Below are 22,143 nucleotides of genomic sequence, written 5' to 3' on the forward strand. Positions count from 1 at the left end.
AATTCCTGTGTAGAAACTGGGAAGGCTGCTGGGGCAACAAACGAGGCCAAAAGGTAGAGCTCTTCTGCTTATACACTGTGATCACTCAGCAGAGTAAATAGAGAACAAGTGCAGATTACCCAAACCTTGTTGCTTCATAAAAGCTATAGTATGTGTAGAACTGAGGGGTGGTAGATGGAGAGAGAACAATGACTAAATAACTGGTATACACAATGCTCTACAAACATTTTTTTTTGGCCTATCCTTAAGTGGTTTGGGTCTTTGGCTCCCATTGTTTCTTAGTATGTGTTTTCATTTGTTTGTTTGTTTTTGGTTTTGTTTTTAAAATGGTGACCGGGACGCCTTTGATATACTGCATTTGCAATTTACTGCCACAGTGTACCATGGGAAGCACATATCCTCACTGATGCTTCCCCGACCTAAAGTGCTAAGATTCCTAAACCACAAATGAAGACAGGGCTCTAAACTGGCAGTTCTTTCAACTCCTAGAGCTTTTTTTATTTAAAAGAAAAGTGTTTGGGTGAAAATAGCATTTTACATGTATTGTTCAAAGAAAAGATTTCTTAATATGCCAAGATTAAATAGGGATTTTGTTCTGTGTAAGCTCTTTTCAAATCATTCTAAAGGTATTAGATTTTTCACAATTATAGTAAGGAAAAAAAATGGCAGAAGTTGCATTAACTGCAAAGCTCTGGCACTGAAAAAGGCATTGGAAAGAGCTTTATGAGTCAGGGCTATTCAAACACAATTCTCTGTCTTTTATTTGAAGATCCATGTGACCAACTACTATCTTTGTGGGCTTGGTTGGAGAGGTGGGGAAATAGGGCAGGAAGAGAAATTGATTGGATAGATTCACTTTTTTTTTTTCCTCAAAGGAGAAAATAGGATCTATTTAATCCAATACTGAATATGATGATTCTTTAATAATAGCTTTATAGCAGGCACAAGTCTTTTAATAAATATATTGGGTGTATGTGTGTGTGGTGGGGGGTCTTTCTCTGTGTTTTCCTTTCTCACTTATCTACATTTAATTGCCAGGCATACTGGTAGAGTCTTTATCAAAGTCCATGCTGTAAGGAAATTATTCAAAGAACTAATAGATATGGAAAAGCAGCAAATGAGACTTCAGCCATACATAATCACATCTTCCATCCCTCATCACATGAAGAATGAGTTACAGGTCATAAACCACAGAAATCTTTATATAAAGAAACAGTGGAAGTTTAAGAATCCAGATTAATTCCTTCTCTAGCAGACAATGAAATCAATGGGAGATATTTTAGCCAGTGCCAAGGGGTAATGTGTGTGAAGCTTTCTGCTATCCTGTGCCTGTATTTCAAACATCTTTTGTAGAGGCTTAGGCGTTTACAGTGCTGTTGCCAGTTGATAGGGTGGCAGAGGAGATAATTTGGCAATTCCCTCCAAGTCCTATAGCTCTGATTCAAAGATCAATATGATTCCATTAAACCAGAAATTCACTAAGTATATTAAGATATATTTAGATATTCACTAAGCGAACAGGCAAGGCCTGTTTAAAAAGGACAGACTATAGAATCAACCACTGTCAATTATCTTGGGATTTCATTAGTTGAAATGAAGTGAACAAGGACTAATAAAAACTGTTATCAGCGTTGTGATTTGTTGATTTCAGGAAGGCAGGAAGGCAGGCAGGAGGGAAGGAAGGCAGGAAGGCAGGAAGGCAGGAAAGAAGGAAGGAAGGAAGGAAGGAAGGAGACAGAAGAAGAAAGAAAAAAGAGAAAGAAAAAGAAAGGAAGGAAGAAAAGGTAAGGATTTTGTCCTTGTAGTTTATGATGAATCTAAACTGAAAGATACATTTTAAGATTACATCAGTTTTTCTTCAGCCACTAGTGGGCATGGGATCTGTGGGACTTGACCTCATCTGAAGGAAAGTCCTCCAAAATGCAATGATTGTGAACAATGGATCATCTGTATGAACTTTTTCACTCTGTAGATACATTCCTATTATGCCACAGGGTCTCCAAATGTACATAGCCTGTGTGACCTTGAGTCACAAAGCTAGCCCTAGCCTTATCTAGCAAGGAATTAGCTATCCTTATTACCATTTCTGGAGGTGAGAATATTTTGTACTTCTGGAGATCAAATTCTTAAAGACTCCTTAAATTAATTCTTCAAAATAAGTCTTTAAGACTGATGATACCTGCCTTCATGTTCATGTATTATAAAATAACAGCAAAATGTTAGAAGCCCATTTAAGACATCTTCTTGTACTTAAGAGAGAGCTTTAAAGCACATTAAGCAATTCATGTGTTTTGCAGTGACTCTTCAGCAATAATAAACTTTAATCATTAAGGAAATTAAATAATCTCAGTATGGCAGGCTGGAGAAATGAGCTGACAGGAACATCGTGCAGTTCAACAAAAGCAAATAGTGAGATCTGCACCTGGAGAGGAGAAAATCTCATGTACTAGTAGATGCTGGAAGCCAGATGGTTGGAAGTGATGTTTGCAGTAAAGGTATTGGGGATCATGGTAGACACCTTCCCTGGGGGTGTTCAAGGAAAGGTTGGATGTGGTGCTTAGGGACATGGTTTAGTGGGTGACATTGGTGGTAGGGGGATGGTTGGACCAGATGATCTTGGAGGTCTTTCCCAACCTTAATGATGATATGATTCTGTGTTACCCTGATGAGAGGCTAGAGCCTGAGCTGGAAAACGTCATGTGGAACAAGGTACATAAGGCTGCAATTTGCAAGGTCCTGCAGTTTTGCCACCTAACCTAACCCATAAAAGTGGCCTAGAAGAAAGCTGGAGAGGGACTCTCTCAGGGAGAGTAGCGACGGAACAAGGAATAATGGCTTTGAACAAATGGAGGGGAGATTTAGGTTAGATGTGATGTGAGGAAGAAATTCTTCACTCAGAGCACAAAGTGCACATGGTAATTAGGGCTGAAGATGCACCTTGCTTCTGTTCTTTTCCATAAATTAATTTTAATTACCTGAAAACCACTGTTAAAAATAAACCCAGGGCCAGGATGAGAGGTGGAAGGCAGTCCCTGTGGCTGAGGGGCAGCCTTTCTCTCTGGCAAGCCAAATGGCCTGGGGGAGCCAGCCCCAGAAAAGGGTCCGTCAGCCACCCCAACGCTCCTCCTTGTCCACGTGAGGGCATCTTCCAGGCTGCTCCCAACACAGCCACCTTTGGCCAAGCGTGGGCCACTCCATCACAGAGGCTTGCTGAGGTCACAGTGGCCACCACTGCCCGGCCTTTGCTCCAGGCCCTATAAAACAGGACCCCTGCAGGTGGCCCACCATTCGCTGAGCTTCTAGGCACTCTGACAGCCAACTCGTGTGGCAGAAAGAAGACTAGAAGAGTAAGGTGAGCAGCAGGCCTCCTTGGTGTGTGAGGACAGCGATGCAGTCCAAGGAAGCACCGAGAAGGAATGCACCTAACGAGAAGAAGAAGTGTCATGGGCAGAGGGATAGCGCCTGTGGCACAACAGACACCAGTGCCCAGGGGACCTCTGGTGGGCAGCCCACAGACACTTATTATAAGCGGTACCAGTGGCACCGCAACGATGCAGGGAGCAGGCTGCCCCCTCAGCCATACAGCGACAGGGGGACTGGGCCTAACCATTGGCGCAACAGTGGCATGGGGCGAGGACAGGAGCACCAGCCGGAGAGCCGCGTGGAGCAGAGGCGTGCCTGTCATCCAGAACACAGTGTGGGACCCAGCCATGACCTTAAAACAGATAGCAGTGTCAAACCCAGGCATGGAAATGAACTGGACAGTGGCATGGGACCTAGGCACGGAACTGGACGATCCCCTGGTTCGGCACCCTGGCCTGAAAGGAAAGGTTGGACCTGGTGCTTAGGGACATGGTTTAGTGAGTGACATTGGTAGTAGTGTGATGGTTGGACCACATGATCTTGAAGGTCTTTTCCAACCTTAATTTTTCTGTGATTCTATGATTCTATGCATAGAAGAGTGGTGTCCTGCTCTAGGGCATTCACAAATGCCTGATTCTGAAATAACCTAAGGACTTATACATGACCTGCATGCTACTTTTCCAAGCCCTGAAATATGATCACCACAGTAAAACATAAAACTTACAGTAGAGATAACAGTTCTGAATTGTCAAAGGCAACAATATTTCTCTGAGAAATCCTGGGAAATGTTAATTTAATGAAAAATGTGTTAAGCATGTGACTCCACCCTTATTTTTAATTATTACCTAATTAAAAGGGTAAAAAAAAAAAAAAGATTTTGGTTTTCCTTGAAATAGCAAACTGCTACAACATCTCTCATTTTTGTGATCTTACCTTCCAAATCACTTAAACGGAGGTTGACAATAACATCGTAGATATTAAACGTTAACCATTAGAGGGCACTCTTTTCTACTCTGAGGAAGCATGCGTGTAACTGTCTAGCCTATCTTGAGGACTTGTCTAACAGCTAATAAAAACAAAACCTCTGAAGTGGTATCACGGTTGATGATACATAGTCATTTTCTTGAGGTGCTTAGTGTCTTGGCTGAATTGCAGAGTAGTTAAATATAAATATATAAAATAAAGATACAGATATATTATATACTTATATTCTCCCCAGAGTTCGAATTGGAGAGCAATGATTCTCTTTCCCTGTCATAAACTGCAGCTTTCCCATGCACTTCTCTAGTACTGCACTTTAGCCCAGAAGTGGTTACTTCAAATATTTCAATATATTGCAAATGAGCTCTTTCCTACACACCAATGGTGTGTCACAATGTGTATATTGCATAACGATTGAAGTGCTGCGTGAACGATTGTTAATTACTGTGACACAGTGACTTACCTTTCTTGACCATAGGCATAAATTCTAGTCATTAATCCCTGTGACTAAAATAGTGTGAACAAATGTACAATCCTTTACCAGTAACTAATTTTTAGACTTCAAAGGCTACAGTGCAAAGCATAATTGGTAAATATTGTGGATGTGTATTGCAAAATGCTGAGCTCCATGAAAGGGTTCTGAAAAGGAAGTATTCTTAAATTGCTGTTGCTTAAAATGCACGCACATTATGGTTAATAGAGCCCAGATGCTGACTGTTTTTGAAAATCTTAGCAAACTAAAATGAAATAGTGTTTTGGTGTCTGTCAGCCTGAAATGCAATCTCTTTTAAAAGGATGTTTTAGCTGTATCAACCTAGCATTACAGTACTTTACAAATTTTAGAACTATAACTTTCTCAAATGACATTTTTTTTAATAATTTGGCTTTGAAATGTAGCCATGGCTAAATATTCATAAGGAAAGTATTGGACTTGCCCTGTGGTCTGGTGGGCAGTGCCAAATTAAAATCAGAATCCTACATGGTTCACACTGAACCTACAGCTGCTACAGCTGAAGGAGCATATCCTGAGGCTGTGCTGTTTTCAACTCCCTGGCAGATGTAACAGGAGAAAAGAGGTAGTAGGTGAACAGCCTGACCTTGGATGCACCATCAGCAGGAGTCCAAGCACTCCTCAAAAGTTGTAAAGAAAATGTCCAAGCCTTTGGAGTCATCTGTTTCATATTCCCCCTTGGGGTTATCACTGGCTTCCCACTGGACTAACTTACCTGTATGCTCAGCTGAACTCAAGCACCTTCTCCTCTGTGAAGTTTTTGTTGTAAGGATGTTTTCAGCACAAAGAAATGCAGTTCTCATCCTGGGCACCAGGCAACATATTCTGGAAGAGGAGATGGGAAAGAAAGAATGGGTGTTACACATAATGGGGAAAAAAATATGTAGTACTGAAGAGCAAGGAGAAGAAGAAATTCTAATTCTATGATTAAAAAAAAAAAAAAAAGAAAAAAAAAGGAACTTGATTAGATGTTTGAGGGGAAAATTGCCACAGAAGTAGCAACAATGCTATTTTTTCTGTGTTTTGACACACTGTGGGGAGCCCTGCAGCCAGTAGCTGTGAAGATAAATGAGGTCTCCCAGCCTGGAGAAAATTTCTGGAATAGAGAAATGGCTACCAATCCAAAGAAATCTGCTCTCAAGCTGCCCAAGTCCTGTTGAAAAGATGCAGTTGATATGGTATGGGACCAAAGGTGAGGGAAAAGGTAGTTTGGCTTATAATTGAACTTTAAGAAGGGATAGATGATGATCAGGTATTCTATTCATCAAAAGAGTAACACTATGGTGAATCCATTGCTCTTGGAACAGGATAAACCTTGTCAGGCATATCTATCATATTTCTTAGAGCTGATCTTGTGTTGGGAAAGAGTTGGATGAAGTACTTTTGTTTATGAATATCAACTGTACGACCTAAGCGAAATGGCAAGGCGATGATCCTGGGAGTCAGGGTGTCTTATTATATCTGCAAAATGGTTTTAGCAGACAACACTGGCGAAGTCGTCACTACGTCATGTCCCATTTCCTAAACTACTTTGCTGCAGTCTTTCCTGCTGGGGGCAAGAGAGAACTTGAGCTAGAGTTTCAGTATGAATCTGTGCCCTTTTGAAGTCAGTGAGAGTTTTGCCATCGACTTCAGAGGGACCAGGATTTCACCACGCCATGCCCATTCATTCTTGTTGAGACATTCAGTGAGAGAGCTAATTATGATAGTGGTTTCTGTGATGTGGGCAGCCACAAATTCATTTGCTGAGCAGCCATCTTAGCAGCTTTTGCTCATTAGAGACTTTAGTCCCAGTCCTACAAAGGATCCCACTGACTTCCCTGGAACCCAGGGCACCGTTCAAAGATGCAGAGACCTCGGCTGTTGCTACTGGTTCCAGGAGCCCCAGCTGCTGCTCCTTGCTGTCCTCTGTGCCTGACAGAACTGCTTGTGAGGCCGCATTAGGAACCAAAACAGGGAAATAACCTGAGCATAAAGAAACCTATGTGAAAGCTTTGGTATCACTGAATCACCATCCAAGTCTGGGGGGAAGGCTGTGTAGACTTCTCAACAGTGGAAGCCTTTGATGGGATTCAAACCAGCAAACGAAGATTTCTGTTCATAAGGTCAATAAAAATGATCGTACCCAACAAGACGAGCTTCTCGCTCCAACAGAAGAAACATTCCCTCTCTACTCTCATTTACTTCATTCTGACTTTAAACTCGTATAAGCAGCATAATCATTTCAGAGAAACCCCGCCTATCAGAGGCTTTTCTCTGTGTTTTCTCTTCTTGCCTCCTCTTTGTAAAAATTGCTATGACTGAGTTAAATCTATGTGTATGAACTAGAATCAAAGCCAAGAAGCAGTTAGAACAGAGGTTTGGTCTTGAATCCAAAGCATTGAATAGAAAATGGGTTTAAAAAAAGCTACCTAGGCTTGAGTAGAGAGATGAGGACTGTCTCTAGGAAGGGTGTGGAGAAAAGGGATAGGCAGAGGCAAGTGAAGCCACTAATCATTAAATGACTTAGAGGAAATCCTATCAGGAAAGGAAAAGGCTTGAATTATAGGAAAATGGTGAAATGCACCAGCATAAGGGGTGACAGCATATAATGTCTGAAAGCTAAAAATAAAACCAGCCAGCTTGGACTGCAGGGAAGATGTTAGAGCAAATAGGCAGGGGATCAGGCTCCCAAGGGAGACAGTCGAGACACCAGCGTGTTTCCAGCCAAAAAATGATAAGATGCTAGGGGAACAGCATGTAGAGAAATGTGTTGTGTGATTCAGAGGTTCAGGCTTGAGGTTTTCCTCAGCTGTGCATTACATTATTAAGATATGAAGAATTCACAATAGACTCACAATACTCCAGAAGAGGTTAATCACTGATCATACAAAATTATGAGCATGTACCATAAGGAAAAAAAAAAATCCTCCTTTTATTTCTCTCTGATTCCAATCAGTGAAAATAAATTGAATGTTGTGCTCCTTCTGACTGTCCCTGCAAAGCTGGTTGTGATGACACGGGGAAGACGAGGTTTATCTACTTTCTGGTACATTTGCTCAGGGGAAGCCCTTGCCCTCCACCATCCACGTGGATCTTGCTTGAGCTTGCTTATCTCCCCGGCTGACATGGCAGTAAAAGGGGAGGCTATTTCATCCGGGAGGGGGTCAAGGACAACATTTGGTAATGCAGACCTGCCCCTAGGCAGGTATTGCTTTTGAGTTGTTAAAAAAAAAAAAAAAAAAAAAGTAAACAACCTTGAAGGTTGGATATATATTTCTTTATGTAAAAAGTTTTGACTGCTTTTTTTTTTTTTTTTTTTTCCCCTAGTAAAAGCTGAAAGTCTGATATTATCACATGACTGCAGGAGCCTGATGTTAGAGTCAGTCTGCGATGCCTGGGCTTTTAATCTGGCCCAGATGTTATCTCCTACTGTAATCATAAGAAAAGCTACGAAAATACATGTTCAACAGATACGAAATTAAAAGTTAAACATTTCCATAAGTTTCTAATAACCTTGAGAACAATACAGACTTCTGGGGGCAAGGACTTCAAATTTTGCTTCGAGTCATTCTGCCCCGCAGCATCACCCCAGCAAAGGGCTGCAACAGGCTGGGAGGGAGCCGTGCACATTCAGACTTGGGTTTTCCTTGGAGAAAGTGGGTTTTCCTTGGAGAAACCTCCCCGAAGCAGGTCTGGAAAACCGGAGGAAACTGTGTTTCCTTGGAAAACTCCTGAAGCAGGTTCAGGAAAACGGGTTAGGGGAGGAAAAAACGGGAGGAAATTCAAGGAAGCTGCGATTGTTTCCCGTGGCGCACAAGGCAGGAGAGGGACGCCTTTTTGCAAGCGGGGCTGTGTGGCCACGTCCCGCAGTTTGCGGTGCGCTCGCTGCTCGTTTCGCTAAGAAACGGGCGTGCGGGAGGGGGCAGCAGGAGAGGGACGGCCTTCACCTGGAGGAGGAGGAGGAGCTGCCGCCTTTGTGCCGCCGCTCCGTGCCCGAAAGTAGTCCCGTCCCTGCCGGGCCGGCGTCTCTCCGAGCCGCGCTGCTCCCTAAAAACGGCGTGGAGGGAGAGAAAAGGCGGGGAGCCCCACGCGTGCGGTAGCCCCGCAGGAATTTGGGCCGACCCCCTATGCCCCCCGCGGGCACGGAGGGCCCCGCCGCGGCCGTGTGCGTGCGCTGGGGGGGAGCGAGCGGGCAGTGGGCGGCGCTGGCATCCCTCCCTCTCTCCCTCCATCCCATCCGTCCGTCCCTCCCTCCTTCTGTCCCTCCTTCCGTCCGTCCCTCCTTCCAGCCGTCCCTCCCTCCGTGCCCGGGGAGGCGGGCGCTGCTCGGGGAGCGGGGCGCGGCGGCCGGGGGAGGAGGAAGAGGAGGAGGAGGAGGAGGAGGAGGAGGCGGCTGTATCCCTGCGCCTGTGCGCGCCCGGAGGAGCCGCGGGGAGCGCTCGGGCTCGGGCTCGGGGGGTGGATGGCGAACGGCCGCGGCCAGGCGGCGGCCGGCATGGGGGAGAGCGGCGGCGCGGCGGGGCGAGCGGCCTGCTAGGGGGTGCCTCGCTGCCCCGGCCTTCCTCCTTCTCTTCTTCCTCCTCCTCCTCCTCCTCTCCCCGCCGGCCGGGAAGCATGAACGGGCAGCGGGGGTGCTGCTCCTCGCCGCCGCCCCGCCGGTGAGAGCGCGGAGCGAGGGAAGATGGGGGCCGTCCTGCGCAGCCTGCTTGCCTGCAGTTTTTGTTCCCTGATGAGAGGTGAGCGGGGAGGCGGGAGGAGGAGGAGGAGGAGGAGGCAGGGGAAAAGTTGACGGCTGTGCTGCGAGGGGCCATGTTTGCCCGTGCGGGAGGGGAGCGGCCTGGCGGGGCCCGCTGCGGGGGCAGTGCTCCGCACCCCTCCCGGCATTGTTGTCTCCTCTAACTTAAAATAAAATAAAAATAAATTAAAATAAAATAAACAAAAAACCGCAAATGTCACGCCAGCATCGCCGCGCCGGCCGCAGGAGAAATGATTTTCCTCCTGTCGCTGCCGGGACCCCGGAGAAGTTTGCTGGGTCGCGATCAACGCTCGCGGGGCTGCGCAGAGGCCCCCGAGTAGCTCCGGGGGGTGTCACTGGGGGCACCCCGGGAAATCGTTGTTCCACCCCCCCTCTCCAAGGCGGTTTCTTGGTCTGTGGGATTTCGTGGGGAGACAGCCGAGGCGCCCTTGGAGAACGCGCTGAACTCAGCGACAGGGTCCGTGCTGGCTCCTGCTGGGGAGAAGTCACCTGTGGTGGTTGCATCCATCCTCTTGCCCTTGTGTTTTTCCCTAGATGAGGGAAGAGGTTAATTGCTAATAGTTAGTCAACTGCACTTTAATGTCGAAAATTAGTCTGTCATCGACATCCGTGAGTTTCGATAAAAGCCAGAGTAAAGGTGGCTTAGGCTGAAGGAACTGCTCAGTAGCCAGTTGCTCGGCACTCTGGAAAACAAAAATTTTCCACTCCTCCATACCCCCCCCCATTTTTTTTTTCTTCTATGCATCTGTTTGCCATATTGTATCCTGTTTGTGAAGATACAAGTATACTTATTTAAATGGACTGCGTCACATTTTGTATTCCTATTGTGGCAGCGAAACCTCAATTTTCAAAAGTAAAGTTGGATCCAGAGCATGGAGAGGAATTGTTTCCTGATTAGTTCATTTTATTATGTCACGATCATACCTGGTCCTAATAAACCATTCGTTTGGCTCTCACTTGCCATTTAACGCAGTACAAATGACAGCATAGAAATCATCGGGATTCATATTGTCACGCAGTATCAGCATGGTCACAGTCACTTCTTCAAATTAATCTCAAGCTAGTGATGTCCTACCGAAGTTTTTTGCATACCTGATGATGCTTAAGAAGAAACTTTGAAGAAACATTCAGTTTATAAACCGTTTAGGCTGTTATCTCTTCTCCTCTCTCACCTTTGTCGATTGCCAAGGACACTTGTATCCAAACGGCACTTCTCTTTCTTCTGTGTTCATGTGTTCCTGTTGTTTGATTACCTCCCTGGAGTCATAATCTTCTATTTGTGGCATAATATTAATTCCCTGATTGTTATTATTACTTTATGTAGATATAAACAACAGGAACAGATGAACTCTGAAGAAACAAACAAATCAAATTTTAATGCGTACGTCCTCCCTAGTAAACAATCTGTGCAGGTAGAATTGGTTCAAACGAGATGTGTTGAGTTCATAAGAGGTGTCAGCAGTTCCTTAATGAGGCAGAGGCAGTGCCAGTATCAGTATGAATACATTTATACGTGGAAGTAGAGGTAAAGTTACGAAGTCTGCTGTTTGGTTTGTGAATTCAGTGCTGTGAGGGATGCCAAGCCAACAGTATTGGAGACTGAAACTCAGAAACTGGTATACGGGTGGGCTACAGCATCCTCTCTGCTTAGAGAACTCGATTCCCTGTTCTCACTGGCTTAAAGCAACAAACTAAACCACCAACACAACACAAACGGACAGAGGTTTACAACTGAGCCATGATTATTAGCGTAAGGAAACTACGGTAGGCTGGTTTACCAAGCAGGAAAGGAATAAAATTGGTAGCATGGAAGTGCAGCACCCCGTTAACTAGTACAGGCTTGAAGTACTGGGCTGTTACTAGCCAGAGACAGAAACACCTCGGAGGACTGTGATAAGCCAGACCCTACTGACATTTCAAGGGCAGGTATTTAGATTTGTAGGAGGTGGGGGGGTTACTGTCATGACAGCCAGCTGTGGAGGTTTTGTGTGCTTGGGTTTTTGTTTGTGTTCCCCTCCCCCCCCCTCCCCCCCTCATATTGTGGCTGATGGGAGGAAGGGGTTGCTTTCCTGGAACACCCTGAACCACACCGCAGCCCAGCTGTTGTGCTCCTCTCCTGGTCCCAAGTGCTTCTTGAAGCCATTCCCTGGGGGTACCGGGGGGAAGGAGCAAGACCTGCTTTGTGGCAGCTGCATGTTCTTCATGGCAGCTGTGAAACCAATGCAGTTCCTGGTAGAGGTAGCTGGCAGTTGCAGAGAGGCAACAGCAGTGGCATCACATCTGTCAGGGAGCTACAGAGATCTGTGAAACAGGTTTCAACTTATTAAAAAGTGTTAAAGAGGTAGTTCTGCCTTCACAAGTATTCTTGGCTTACTTTTCCTACAGAAATAACTCTCCAGTCAGCATGCAGTTGCTGTTGTTTTGTTTTTTAAACCCTAATCATGCAGAACATGCACAAAGCTCTTGTTTGAATAGGGGTCTTATAAATGATGTTTGTGCAGACTTACTGAATGTTGCAGACCTCTGGGCTTAAGGTCAGTTAGTGAAGAAATGAAAATGGCTGTTTGGTAATGGGCATTTTAAAACCCCTTCTTTTCTTATGTGTTCAGAAGAGAGTTTGTCTGAATCTGTTGTTATTAGTAACTTGCTTTTGATAAGCAGAACATCTTTGCCTTTTTTTTTTTTATGTGTGTCTTTTTTAGATGGTCTCATTTGTATGCAGTTTAGAGGAGCTTAATGTTCAAGACTTGTTAAGCTGTGACTAGGGTATTTGTATGCATTTTTCTACCAAAAGTCCAGAAATGGGACCAGGCTTTTTACTTCTGAAGCAGACAGGCTGGAGATGAAGTATGGGGTTTAATCTGGAGCTACCTTTTTACCTTCCAGGCTAAAGGTCTCTTGACCTAAGACTAGACAATACTTACATTTTGACAAAATGACTTTGAAATATCTTCTTTTATTTTTTTGTCATCACCATGATGTATTTCTCCACCCAAGCTTGAATAGACCATATTCTTGTAATTTTTTTCCATTGTATGATTCCTCAGAAATCAGCACAACTTTGTCTGCTGTGGTTTCCAATGCATTTTCCTCTTTCATCTCTCCATAGAGCAGTCTAAAATTAGTGTGATCTAAGGTGTTATAAAATCCACCATTACTTTAATAGTTTTTGCAGTTGCATCTCTGTGATAGCTCACTATCATCAGATTGCTTTAGCTTTTTATTTTTATAATTTTTCACTGAAAAATGAAGACGGAAAGCATGGTGGATTTTTCTTCTATGCCTGGGAGGTAAGGTGAAGTAGTTGTTTATGGCAAGGTGCACTGAAAATGTGAGGAAGTTATGGGTATATTGATGAAGCTGTGTATATCTGCTCACAGGTGTGTAAAGATGATGGGCTTCTTGTATCCTTCGGTGGAATTCTATAGAGATATTTAGGTGAAAATCTTTGCTCATGTTTCCCAGCAATACCGGTTAGAGGAGCATTAATCAGGTTTCCTTTTTTCTCTTATGAATTGATAACATCTGCACTTCCAGAGTTCCAGATAATGAGGGAATTTGGCTGGAAGTTGTAGAATGGGTAGAGGCTTTTTTTTTTGGAGGAAGATAGGTCAGGAGCTGGGGCGTAAGAACCTTTTAAACTCTGTCTTTGGGAGCTGAAGAAATCTGATTCCTTTGGACATATGTAATCCACCTTTATGATGATGTCGCATCTCAAAAATGCCAGCTTCAAAATATCTGCCGCAGTGCATATAATATGGGATTTACTTTTTAGTTCAAATCAAGTAGAGCACAGATAATTTTTTTTTCCTTCTGAGGGAGTGGGGTAGGGGAAGAAAACAGGGAGAAGCAGCTCTCAGCTTCTGATCTGTCACCATTCATCTCTTTTGGCAGCCGGTCTTCAGGCTTAGACACTGTATTCTTTGTCCCCAGCACATTTAACCTCTTTAATTTCCTATGAAATGCTAACTGCTAGGCTTGCTTTGCTGGTGGCTTCTTCCAGAGAGTCCCCATCCTTGTACAACAGGGAGGAGAACTTGTTATTGCTGAGCAGCACCAGAAATGCATTTTTTTGTAGAGCTTTGTTGTGTGCTGCTGCTTTGGTCAGGGTCTCAGGCCTGAGTGCCCAGGAATGTGGCCAGTTCTTCTCCCAGCTCTCCTGCTGGGGAGCCCTCACCCATCCACAGCCTCACCTGGGAGAGGTTTGGTTCGTAGACTATACGTGGCTGGTAAAATCCAGTGCTGCCACCCACTTTTCTGATGACACACGAAGGACTCTTGGTACTCTGACAGCACGGTTTACCTTGGAAAGGAATTTCCCATGGGTGGGCTTGTACTAGCGAGTGGTGTAAGTCTCTTCAGAAGACATGGGGGGATGTGGCTGCCTCAAAGACTTGTGGAGCAGTTGCTGTTCTTACTCTCAGAAAGCAGCTGGCATTGCTTGTGTGGAAGTGGAGCTATTGAACCTAAATTCTGTGGCTGTTGGTGTGTGCATGGGATGCCTGGGATGAGCGCGCAGTGACCATTTACACTTCTCAGCCAAACACTTCCTAGTGATGGCTCTTCTAGAGGGCAGTTGCTAGTGCCTTTCTTCATGAGGTGAAAAAAGTTTTCTCCCCTAATAATCTGTAGTTATACAACTTGCACCTTGCTTGTGTAGTTTTAGAGTTTACACTTCAGAGTATAACACGCTGTAAACAAAGGAACTGAGTGATACTTTTATGGTAATTGTCCAAGGCTTGGAAGCAGAAAGCATTGCATCTCTAACGTGTTGTATGTAAATGCTGGGTATTGACACCCTAAAAGTTAAACAACTTTTTCCTATTTGTATTTGGCAGGCACGTTAACACAGAGAGCCTTCCTTAAGCTGTCTGGATATTCTTGTAGTTTATAAATACTTATGGAAAGAGTTTCACAGGTAGTAGGCTCAATGTTTGCTTTACATGGTCTGACTCTGATGGTGTTTGCAAGCAGAAATGAGCTTGTTGTTGTTTTTCCTTTTTGTTATGCTCCCCTGTGCTGTGGTTATGAAAATAGGGGAGTTCTTTGTCTCCTTGTGATTATCATGCTACAGACCTTTCTATTTCAATGCAGTTGGCACAGTCCCTACCAATTTGGAAATGGAGTCAGACCTACCAATCAATGAATACAATGTGACTACTGTAATACCATTTGATTTTCAGTGTACTTTTAAGAAGATACTTTTCAAAGTGTAGGTGGGGAAGAAAAAAAGCTATGGCTTAGTAATATTTTGTTTCCTTTGCAAACTGTTATAAACTTCTGAGAAAGCGTGTTAGCTTAAATAGAAGGAATGCTTTTTGAGTTTCAATATTTATATGAATAGAACAATAATAAAATGTTTTAAATATAAACAGACATGGAAAATAGCAACGTTCATACAGATTTTTTCAGCATCTTGTTACAGGATCACATTACCTAAATAGAATTACTCCCTCATGATATAATCAATGTGGCAGAAATGGGATTATAGTTTTAATTCTGTTTATGAGGGCCATGTGTGAGCTCTTGATGTCAGATTTGAAAAGTAATCATATGAGAGACAGAAAATCTTAATCAACTAGCTATATAATTTTGCTTGATCAAAAATCATTTGCTTTCTTTCTCTATGATACTGTAATGTAATTTTCTCATTTATATTTTTCCCCCTACTCTTTTCCCCCCTGACCTGTTCCAAGGGGAAAAACATTTTTTTTTTAGTGTTTATGCCTCCAAAACATCTCAATAAAGAGCATTCTCTTCTGCAAGTTGTCAAACAGTTCTAGAAGGTGGCTGCTGTGTTTGCTCAAACTCCTGAAGTTAAGAGCATGTGGAAGGTGACTTAGAATTTTAAATATTTTTCCTTTGATTGTTGTTCTGTCAAAGCAGTGAATAAAATTTTTGCTTGTACTCATAGTGTTAGTATTGATTAAAATGCTGACACTGCAGAAATCCGAAAATCCTCTTGCCCACACAAGGATTAGGAGAGTAGAAATATTAAAGTTAAGAACAATGGAGGAGTAGGAAAAATAATTTGTAAACCTTGTAATGACTCTTATTATATCCATTTGGAAAAAACATTTGTGTTTTAATAAATCGGAAACTTAAGTGAGGCTCAACAGTTAATATTTACCCTGTAGGTAATAGTAATGTTCATAGGTAATATAATTCCAAATTGGCTGGTGTGTGTGTGTGTTTATGGATTGTTAGATTTTTTTTTTCTTTTGGATTACCAGAATTAAGTTGTATTCAATAGGAAAAAGACCAGCAGTTGCATTTTTTGAATGGTCCTCTCTGTGTCTACATATATTTTTTCATGCATAAAAATGAATAATTTCTAATGGACGTCTGTTGAAGATTTGACATTAATTATGATGTTATGTGAGAGTATTCTAAGAGTTTAAAAATGAATAAAACAAAACATGCAGGTCCAACTGTGTTTTAAAAGAAAAAAAAGTGCAATGATTTTCAAAATTCTTGAAGTATGTGTCCATCTTTCTTTACCCTTTAAAAATAGTCCCTAACTGTTCATTTGAGCTGGAATAGTTATTTACTAATCTGTAGTAAATTTAATATAGTCTTAAGTCTTAGACTGCTTTAAAGTGCAATTTTGGTTTGAGAACTTTTTTCCCTTTGGCTGATGGAAAGTTTAGCTTTAAGCTTGCACTGTGAGTATTTTGTTTCAATTTTCTTATAAATCTGTTTTCTATTTGTGTGAATCGTGGCATCAAATCCTTCATTTTTTTGCAAATTTTTTTATACTGTTTTGTCTTGAAGAAAGTATTGTAACTGTGAGAAACAAAATCTGCGAACTTGTATGGACAAAAAATAGTGTTTTACTAGTAGGAGGTATAGCTTTTTTTTTATTCTCAGTATTTGTTATGATGGATGAACTGACAAAGGTGCCATTCACCAAGCTTGATCTGGCAAGTACGACACAAAGTAATCACTGGATAGCTGATATGTTGTTTGATGAAGAATCACAGAGGAGTGGAGATGAAAATGTGTTAAGTCTTTTGAGGCAGTGGAGCCTTCTGCTCTCCCCCTAATCAGTTGCACGTCTATGTCACTGCTGAGGGCTGTCACTTACTCTTGCATTGCACTTAGCAGTGCTGACAACTTTTTCTTGTTTGTCAGTCTTTCAGTCCTCCAGCTGGGGTTTTTTGTGCTAAATTCTGAGGTCATGCTTTACAGCAACTTCCTGAGAGTGCTTCAAAAAAACTAAAGAAGAGAACAAGTAAACTTAAGGGCTTTCTATGTTTTGATTTTCTTTTTTTTTAACTTGACGATATACACTGTTGCACTTAAAGAAACATTAAGCAAAGCACCCTATAGGCGAAGCATGCCAGCTGGGATAAATTGCTGAAAGTGTCATCTAAGGGTAGCTCAATGACTGTGAACTTCTTGTCCATGTGGAAAAGGTGTTGTTAGTTTCAAGGTGAACTAGTGTGCTGCTGCTCAGTGCATCCCCAAGCAGGTGTGCCGGCCAGCCCATGGGCTGCAATCGTTCCAGGCTAGCAGCAAACTTTGGAGCATTCCCGTCTCAGATGGCTGAGGTGTGCAAGGTATATCTGGTGGCCGCCAGCCTCCCCAGGCCCTGGGAAATGGGCTGCCTCTGCCACCGCATCCCAGCACCGCGTCTCAGTGCTCTAATTTAGTGCAGGGACTTAAACAGCACTCAGTCTTTCAGCAACATCATGAGGGATTTGATGCAGGATTTTTGGTTTGTTTTCTTACTCTTAGAACCTCTGTAGGCAATAATGACGCCAGAATGTATGAAGGGTAGTGGTGTTTGTTTGTTTGTTTGTTTGTTTGTTTTCTTGCCGCTTTGTGGCTCCTCCTTATAAGCAACAGGATCATGGCAGAAGGTCAGTGTTAGATGACAGTGCAGCTGCAAGCAGATGCCTGATCAGGGAGCATAACGCCCTGCTCATCCTAGGCTGTTGTGAACAAGACAGATTCAGCATATTAAGTTACGGATGTGTCAACTCTCTGTCAGAGCGATGTCTTTTATCCCATGAAAGTGCAATGGAAAGAGTAGGAGAGTCAGTGTTACGGAAAGATGAGTCAAGTCATCTTTTCCTTACTGAGATGGACAGTTGATGTGAGTGTGCTACCAAATGCTGAGGCATGCTCTGATAATTTGGAAATCATCAACTGCCAACTTTGTAGATCTGTTGCTGACAAGGTGATTTCATGGGTGATGCCTGCCGTTCAGAAAGTTATTTGCATGTCATACACTGGTGTTCATGGTGTACTTCGGTCATATGTGCTTTTGTTATACTGTGCCAGGCCTGCTGACTTTGTATTCCTGGACCTGTCATTTCTGTCCTTCCATGTACTTTTTTTCCTCATTCTTTTACCCCCATCCTTCTAGTTCTTTAGTAAGAGAATTTTTTTTTTCCTATTATTGAGCAGGTTAAAGGATGATGTGCTGACTTTGTATCAGCAAGTCTCACCTTTGTCTCCACAGCTCCTATCTGGCCAAAGTCCTGCAAAACTAACAGTAGAGACTTGGTGCAGAATCCAGGTGCCATTGTTGCTGTTTGGTGTCTTTGCTTTTGCACTGATGTTTTCACTCTTCTTATTCATTGGCAAGCCTGGCTGTTCCTGTCACCTTTTGAGTTGCCACCTGAACAGCCCTCGGATGTCTTTGGGATGTGGAATAAGCTTTAGGTTAGCTGAAAAGAGGAGAGAAGGACCTCTTGGAAAAGTTTGGGCTGCCTCAGGCTTGTTTACTAAAGTCTGATTGCCTGCGGTGTCCTGTAGGTATATTTGTGAGAACAAAGAGGTTTGGATAGAAGAGAGCTCTCCATTCACAGTGAAGGTGGAATGGGGGCTACCGTTAAGTTCATTAGTCTGTGTAAAAATTATGTGGGATGCATCAGGAAGGATGTTGTGATGGGCCACTTGGTGTAAATCCTGGTGCTTGCTGTGCTAAAATGCCTATATATTTCCTGGAGGTTTTTTTTGGTTGAAAATAGAAACCATCACTGTATGTGTTTCTTGAGGATGGGTCCCTGATTTGGGGGGAAGCTTTGTTTTTCTTTGCAACATATCTCTCTTCTGATTGATATGTCTCCCAGGCTTTTATTCCCAATGTTATCTCAACTGTCCATGATGACACTTACTCACTACAAACACCACATTCAGTTAGTTTTCCAAAGAACTATGAAGTCTCAGGTTCTGACTGCAGCTCTCCCCCTGCTCCCACATGAGGGGTGGAACCAAAAGTCACAACTCCTGACACATTTTTTCTTTCTTGCTCCTCCAGGCTGAGCAGCAGGATTTGAATATGCACTGAAACTAAATACACAGAATTCTTTTTAAGCATAAGCAGTGACGGAGAAACTTGAAACGTGGGGAGTGAAAGGAGAGTCCTCACAATTTGACTGTTCCAGAACACTCTCCACTGAGAGAGTTTTTCTTACATTTTTGTGTTGGCTGTCTGTGGGATGTACTGGGAATGGGGAGGATTGTAGTACATACAAGGAGCTTTCTGTGCAGGATGGCTTTGAGGAGGTTGCAGTTACTGATCTTGGCTGGTTATCTATACCCACTTCTCTGCTTTTTTTTCCCTTGCAGTCGGTATGTGGGTACATGTTATTCTGTCACGGTGTCTGGTAAATTCTCTGTGCTTTCTGTGCCTCATCCAAGATGGTGTGTGTTTGCTTGGTACATCTCATCACTGTGTCTACTCTTTTCCAGTTTGTGTTTGCTGTCCTTGTGGCAGTGAGCTTGGCACTATTGTTTCACCTTCAGGTGCTCGAACTTCTTCACTGAGACATTTAAGAGAGGGAGTTCTCTCTTTCCAGTTTGAGGACATCTTCTTCCAATGTGCAATCCCCCGGCTTATTAGCAGTGGCCTTCTGCATGGGTACTTCTTTCCATAATTTGTGCACCTGCTGAGTATGACTGGCCAGGCCACGTTGGGATTCTGGCAAAGGTTGCCACAAATTTTGGTGGCCACCTCTCATCTGGACTAAATTGGGGGTTCACAAACAGCTGGTTCAGCTAATTTGTCAAAGCTAATGTAGTCCTGCCTTTCTCTGTTGTGCTAGTCTTACATTTATCTGATTTTGTTCTGAATAGGTTCTGGTTGACAACTGGCTGAAAACTTCTTTTTGGTGGGTGAGGAAAGGGTACGGTAGCTTTCTGCTAGTTTAGCTCCCTGCATTGTCTTGCAGTGGTATTGGGTGAGTGCTAGTGCCAATGCGAAAGAGAGGTTGGAAACCTACAGCTGAAAGTGGAGCTGAGGAGAAAGGATGTGGCTGCAGTCACATCTTGAGCAGATCTAACAGGCTGCCAATAAAAGCGGGGAGAGCTGCTCCCCCTTCTAGCACCCTGCTGCTCGCCTTATGTTAGTTTTGGATTTTGCTGGACCTCTTCTTGAGTTGATTCAACTTGCTAACCCAGTCAAAACTTTTACTGATGTAATAATTTGAATCAGCTTGGGAAAGGGCCCGTAACTAAGTGACGGGGTAGAACAGCATAGCTGAGGGTTGCGAATGAGGAAAAAAGGGGGTTGGGGAAAATGAGGCAATACTAATTGTCTTAACCAGGCTAAAGTCCATATGAGTGAAAGGGAATGAGCCTGTGGAAGGGTAACACTGACCTCACGACACCCAGAGGTGTTGTGGATCACTGGAAGCGGAAAGAGAGCAAGTAAGAACTTGTGGAAGTGGCATCTTGACTAGTTAAAGAAAAGTATGACAAATTCTGACAGCCTAAAGTTGCCTCTTGAATATTAAAAAAAAATGCTAATAATAAAAGTTGAAAAATATTTTTATTTGTTAAGTGATTTTTACTTCTACTGGTTCATCCCTTTGCATCCTGTGGGCTGCAGTATTTTTAAGCCACAATTTTTGTTGTGGTTCAGATGTGTTAAACCTTAAATTTTGTAACTTTTGTAGTCTCTAAACAAACATTTGTTCTTGCTGTTTGATACAAAAAAAGGCTATTTTGAAACTAAGCCTAGCTTTTACTGTGTATTGGGTACTTTTCCCTACTTAAAAGAATAAACTGCATGTAGGCCTCTCAGATGGTAGATGACGTGATAACTTTCACTATGATTTCAATTGCCGATTTCTAAGATGGTTGTTTTTCCTTTTGCTTTAAAAGAGTGTAAGTACTTCTTGTCAATGTATTATACTTTGATGCAGTTAATATGTGTATTTATGATGTATATCAAAAGGAAAAGTAGAAACATATATAAAGAGTTCAGCTTTGACTTCTTTAAAAAAAAAAAAAAAAAAAAGCAAATCTGAGTTTTATCTCCTTGCCCCATTGCAACTTAAACTGTGAAATAGTTGCTTAGTTTTGAAAGGAGTTTCTCTTGGATTTCTTCCCTTTAGTTATTAGTATAGTTCATAACTGTGTTATTCAAGACAGCATTGTTGGGTCCTGTTTCTCTTTCAGAGTGAGTTACATGGAGCAGGATGGGATCTTCTGCCCCAATTCTCCCTTTGGCATTGCTGTTTGAGTCAAGTAAATAGCAGAGATGATACTTGGTACTAACGCTGCCAACTTCAATAATTAGATTTTATAGGATATTGAAGCCTTCGTGTTTACTGGGAAGGGTTGGAGAGGGTGGGGGAACAAACCTGTTTTTTATTATTTTGGTGATGCATACTTCATTCCTGAATGTTGCAACAAATTGGAAAGCTTAATATCCTCATCTGCCAGCCCTGTGGAATGTGCTACAAGTTGCAGCTTTGAATCAATCTGCATGAAACTGCTCATCCTAAGCGTAGCTGTGTTCCTTCTGAGCTGTCATTCAAATAACTGGTATCATTCATGAAAAGGATGCTTTCTCCAACCATTCCTTGGCCAGCTCTGAGCTCCAACAACGACTGAATAACCTATGCAGTGCAGTTGTGTTAGGCTCAGCGGTGCCTTCAGGCCTCAGTGATTACACTTGACATGCCTGGTGTTCCAATTCACTGCATGCTGTGTGCATGGGTACTCTTGCTCTGTGTTGTAAATAATAATGGAGCCTGTACTCATTTGTGCCTGGATTTACCTTTTTTCAAATGCTGGGCATGCTGTCTTATTAGAGAGAGCTCTGCCAGTTGGCTGCACATTTCACATGGTGCTCTGGGTGACATTGAGCTGGCTATTAATGAGATTTTTCAAGTCACAATCGTATGCAAGCTTTAAAAAGTAGATGATTATATTGCATGTCTCTTTTTTATCATTCTCAGTTTACCAAGTAGTTCTTTTGTTTTCTTCTGGAAATGCAGTCTTTGTAAGCAACCTGCACTTAAGGAAACTCTACTGTGATTCATTTTGAATCTTTAGGGTATGGAAAATTATGCAAGGAAGGGAAGGAGATAGCAAAGTAAGGTAATAAACATACTTAATAAAAGGTTTCTGCTTTCTGATTTGAAGATGTCTACCCTTTCTCCATAGAAATATAATCTCTAAACCGAATGTTTTACCACGCAATTAAAAACTTGCTTTCTGGAGGGGGAGTACAAATTTAACATCCTTAAAAACAAAAAAGCTCCCCCCCAGCTATTCAGGTATCTTTCTTCTAAAGTTTGGCATGAAT

General features: G+C 42.8%; 2 protein-coding genes across 2 annotated transcripts in view; one reads left to right on the top strand and one right to left on the bottom strand.

Moving 5' to 3' along the window:
• The window catches only part of BORCS5 (BLOC-1 related complex subunit 5), a 104,983-nt gene extending 95,768 nt beyond the window's left edge, over positions 1 to 9,215 (bottom strand). The window contains exons 1-2 of the mRNA XM_083819940.1: positions 8,785 to 9,215; positions 5,571 to 5,680 (exon numbers count right to left, since the gene is read on the bottom strand). Coding sequence (XP_083676066.1) covers positions 5,571 to 5,680; positions 8,785 to 9,074 — 400 coding nt within the window. The 5' untranslated portion in view covers positions 9,075 to 9,215. The remainder of the gene's footprint in view (positions 1 to 5,570; positions 5,681 to 8,784) is intronic.
• The window catches only part of LRP6 (LDL receptor related protein 6), a 121,989-nt gene continuing 109,060 nt past the window's right edge, over positions 9,215 to 22,143 (top strand). Inside the window, exon 1 of the mRNA XM_083819923.1 lies at positions 9,215 to 9,573. Coding sequence (XP_083676049.1) covers positions 9,519 to 9,573 — 55 coding nt within the window. The 5' untranslated portion in view covers positions 9,215 to 9,518. The remainder of the gene's footprint in view (positions 9,574 to 22,143) is intronic.

Source organism: Anser anser (assembly GCF_964211835.1).
Source record: "Anser anser genome assembly, chromosome: 1".
Taxonomy (NCBI): domain Eukaryota; kingdom Metazoa; phylum Chordata; class Aves; order Anseriformes; family Anatidae; genus Anser; species Anser anser.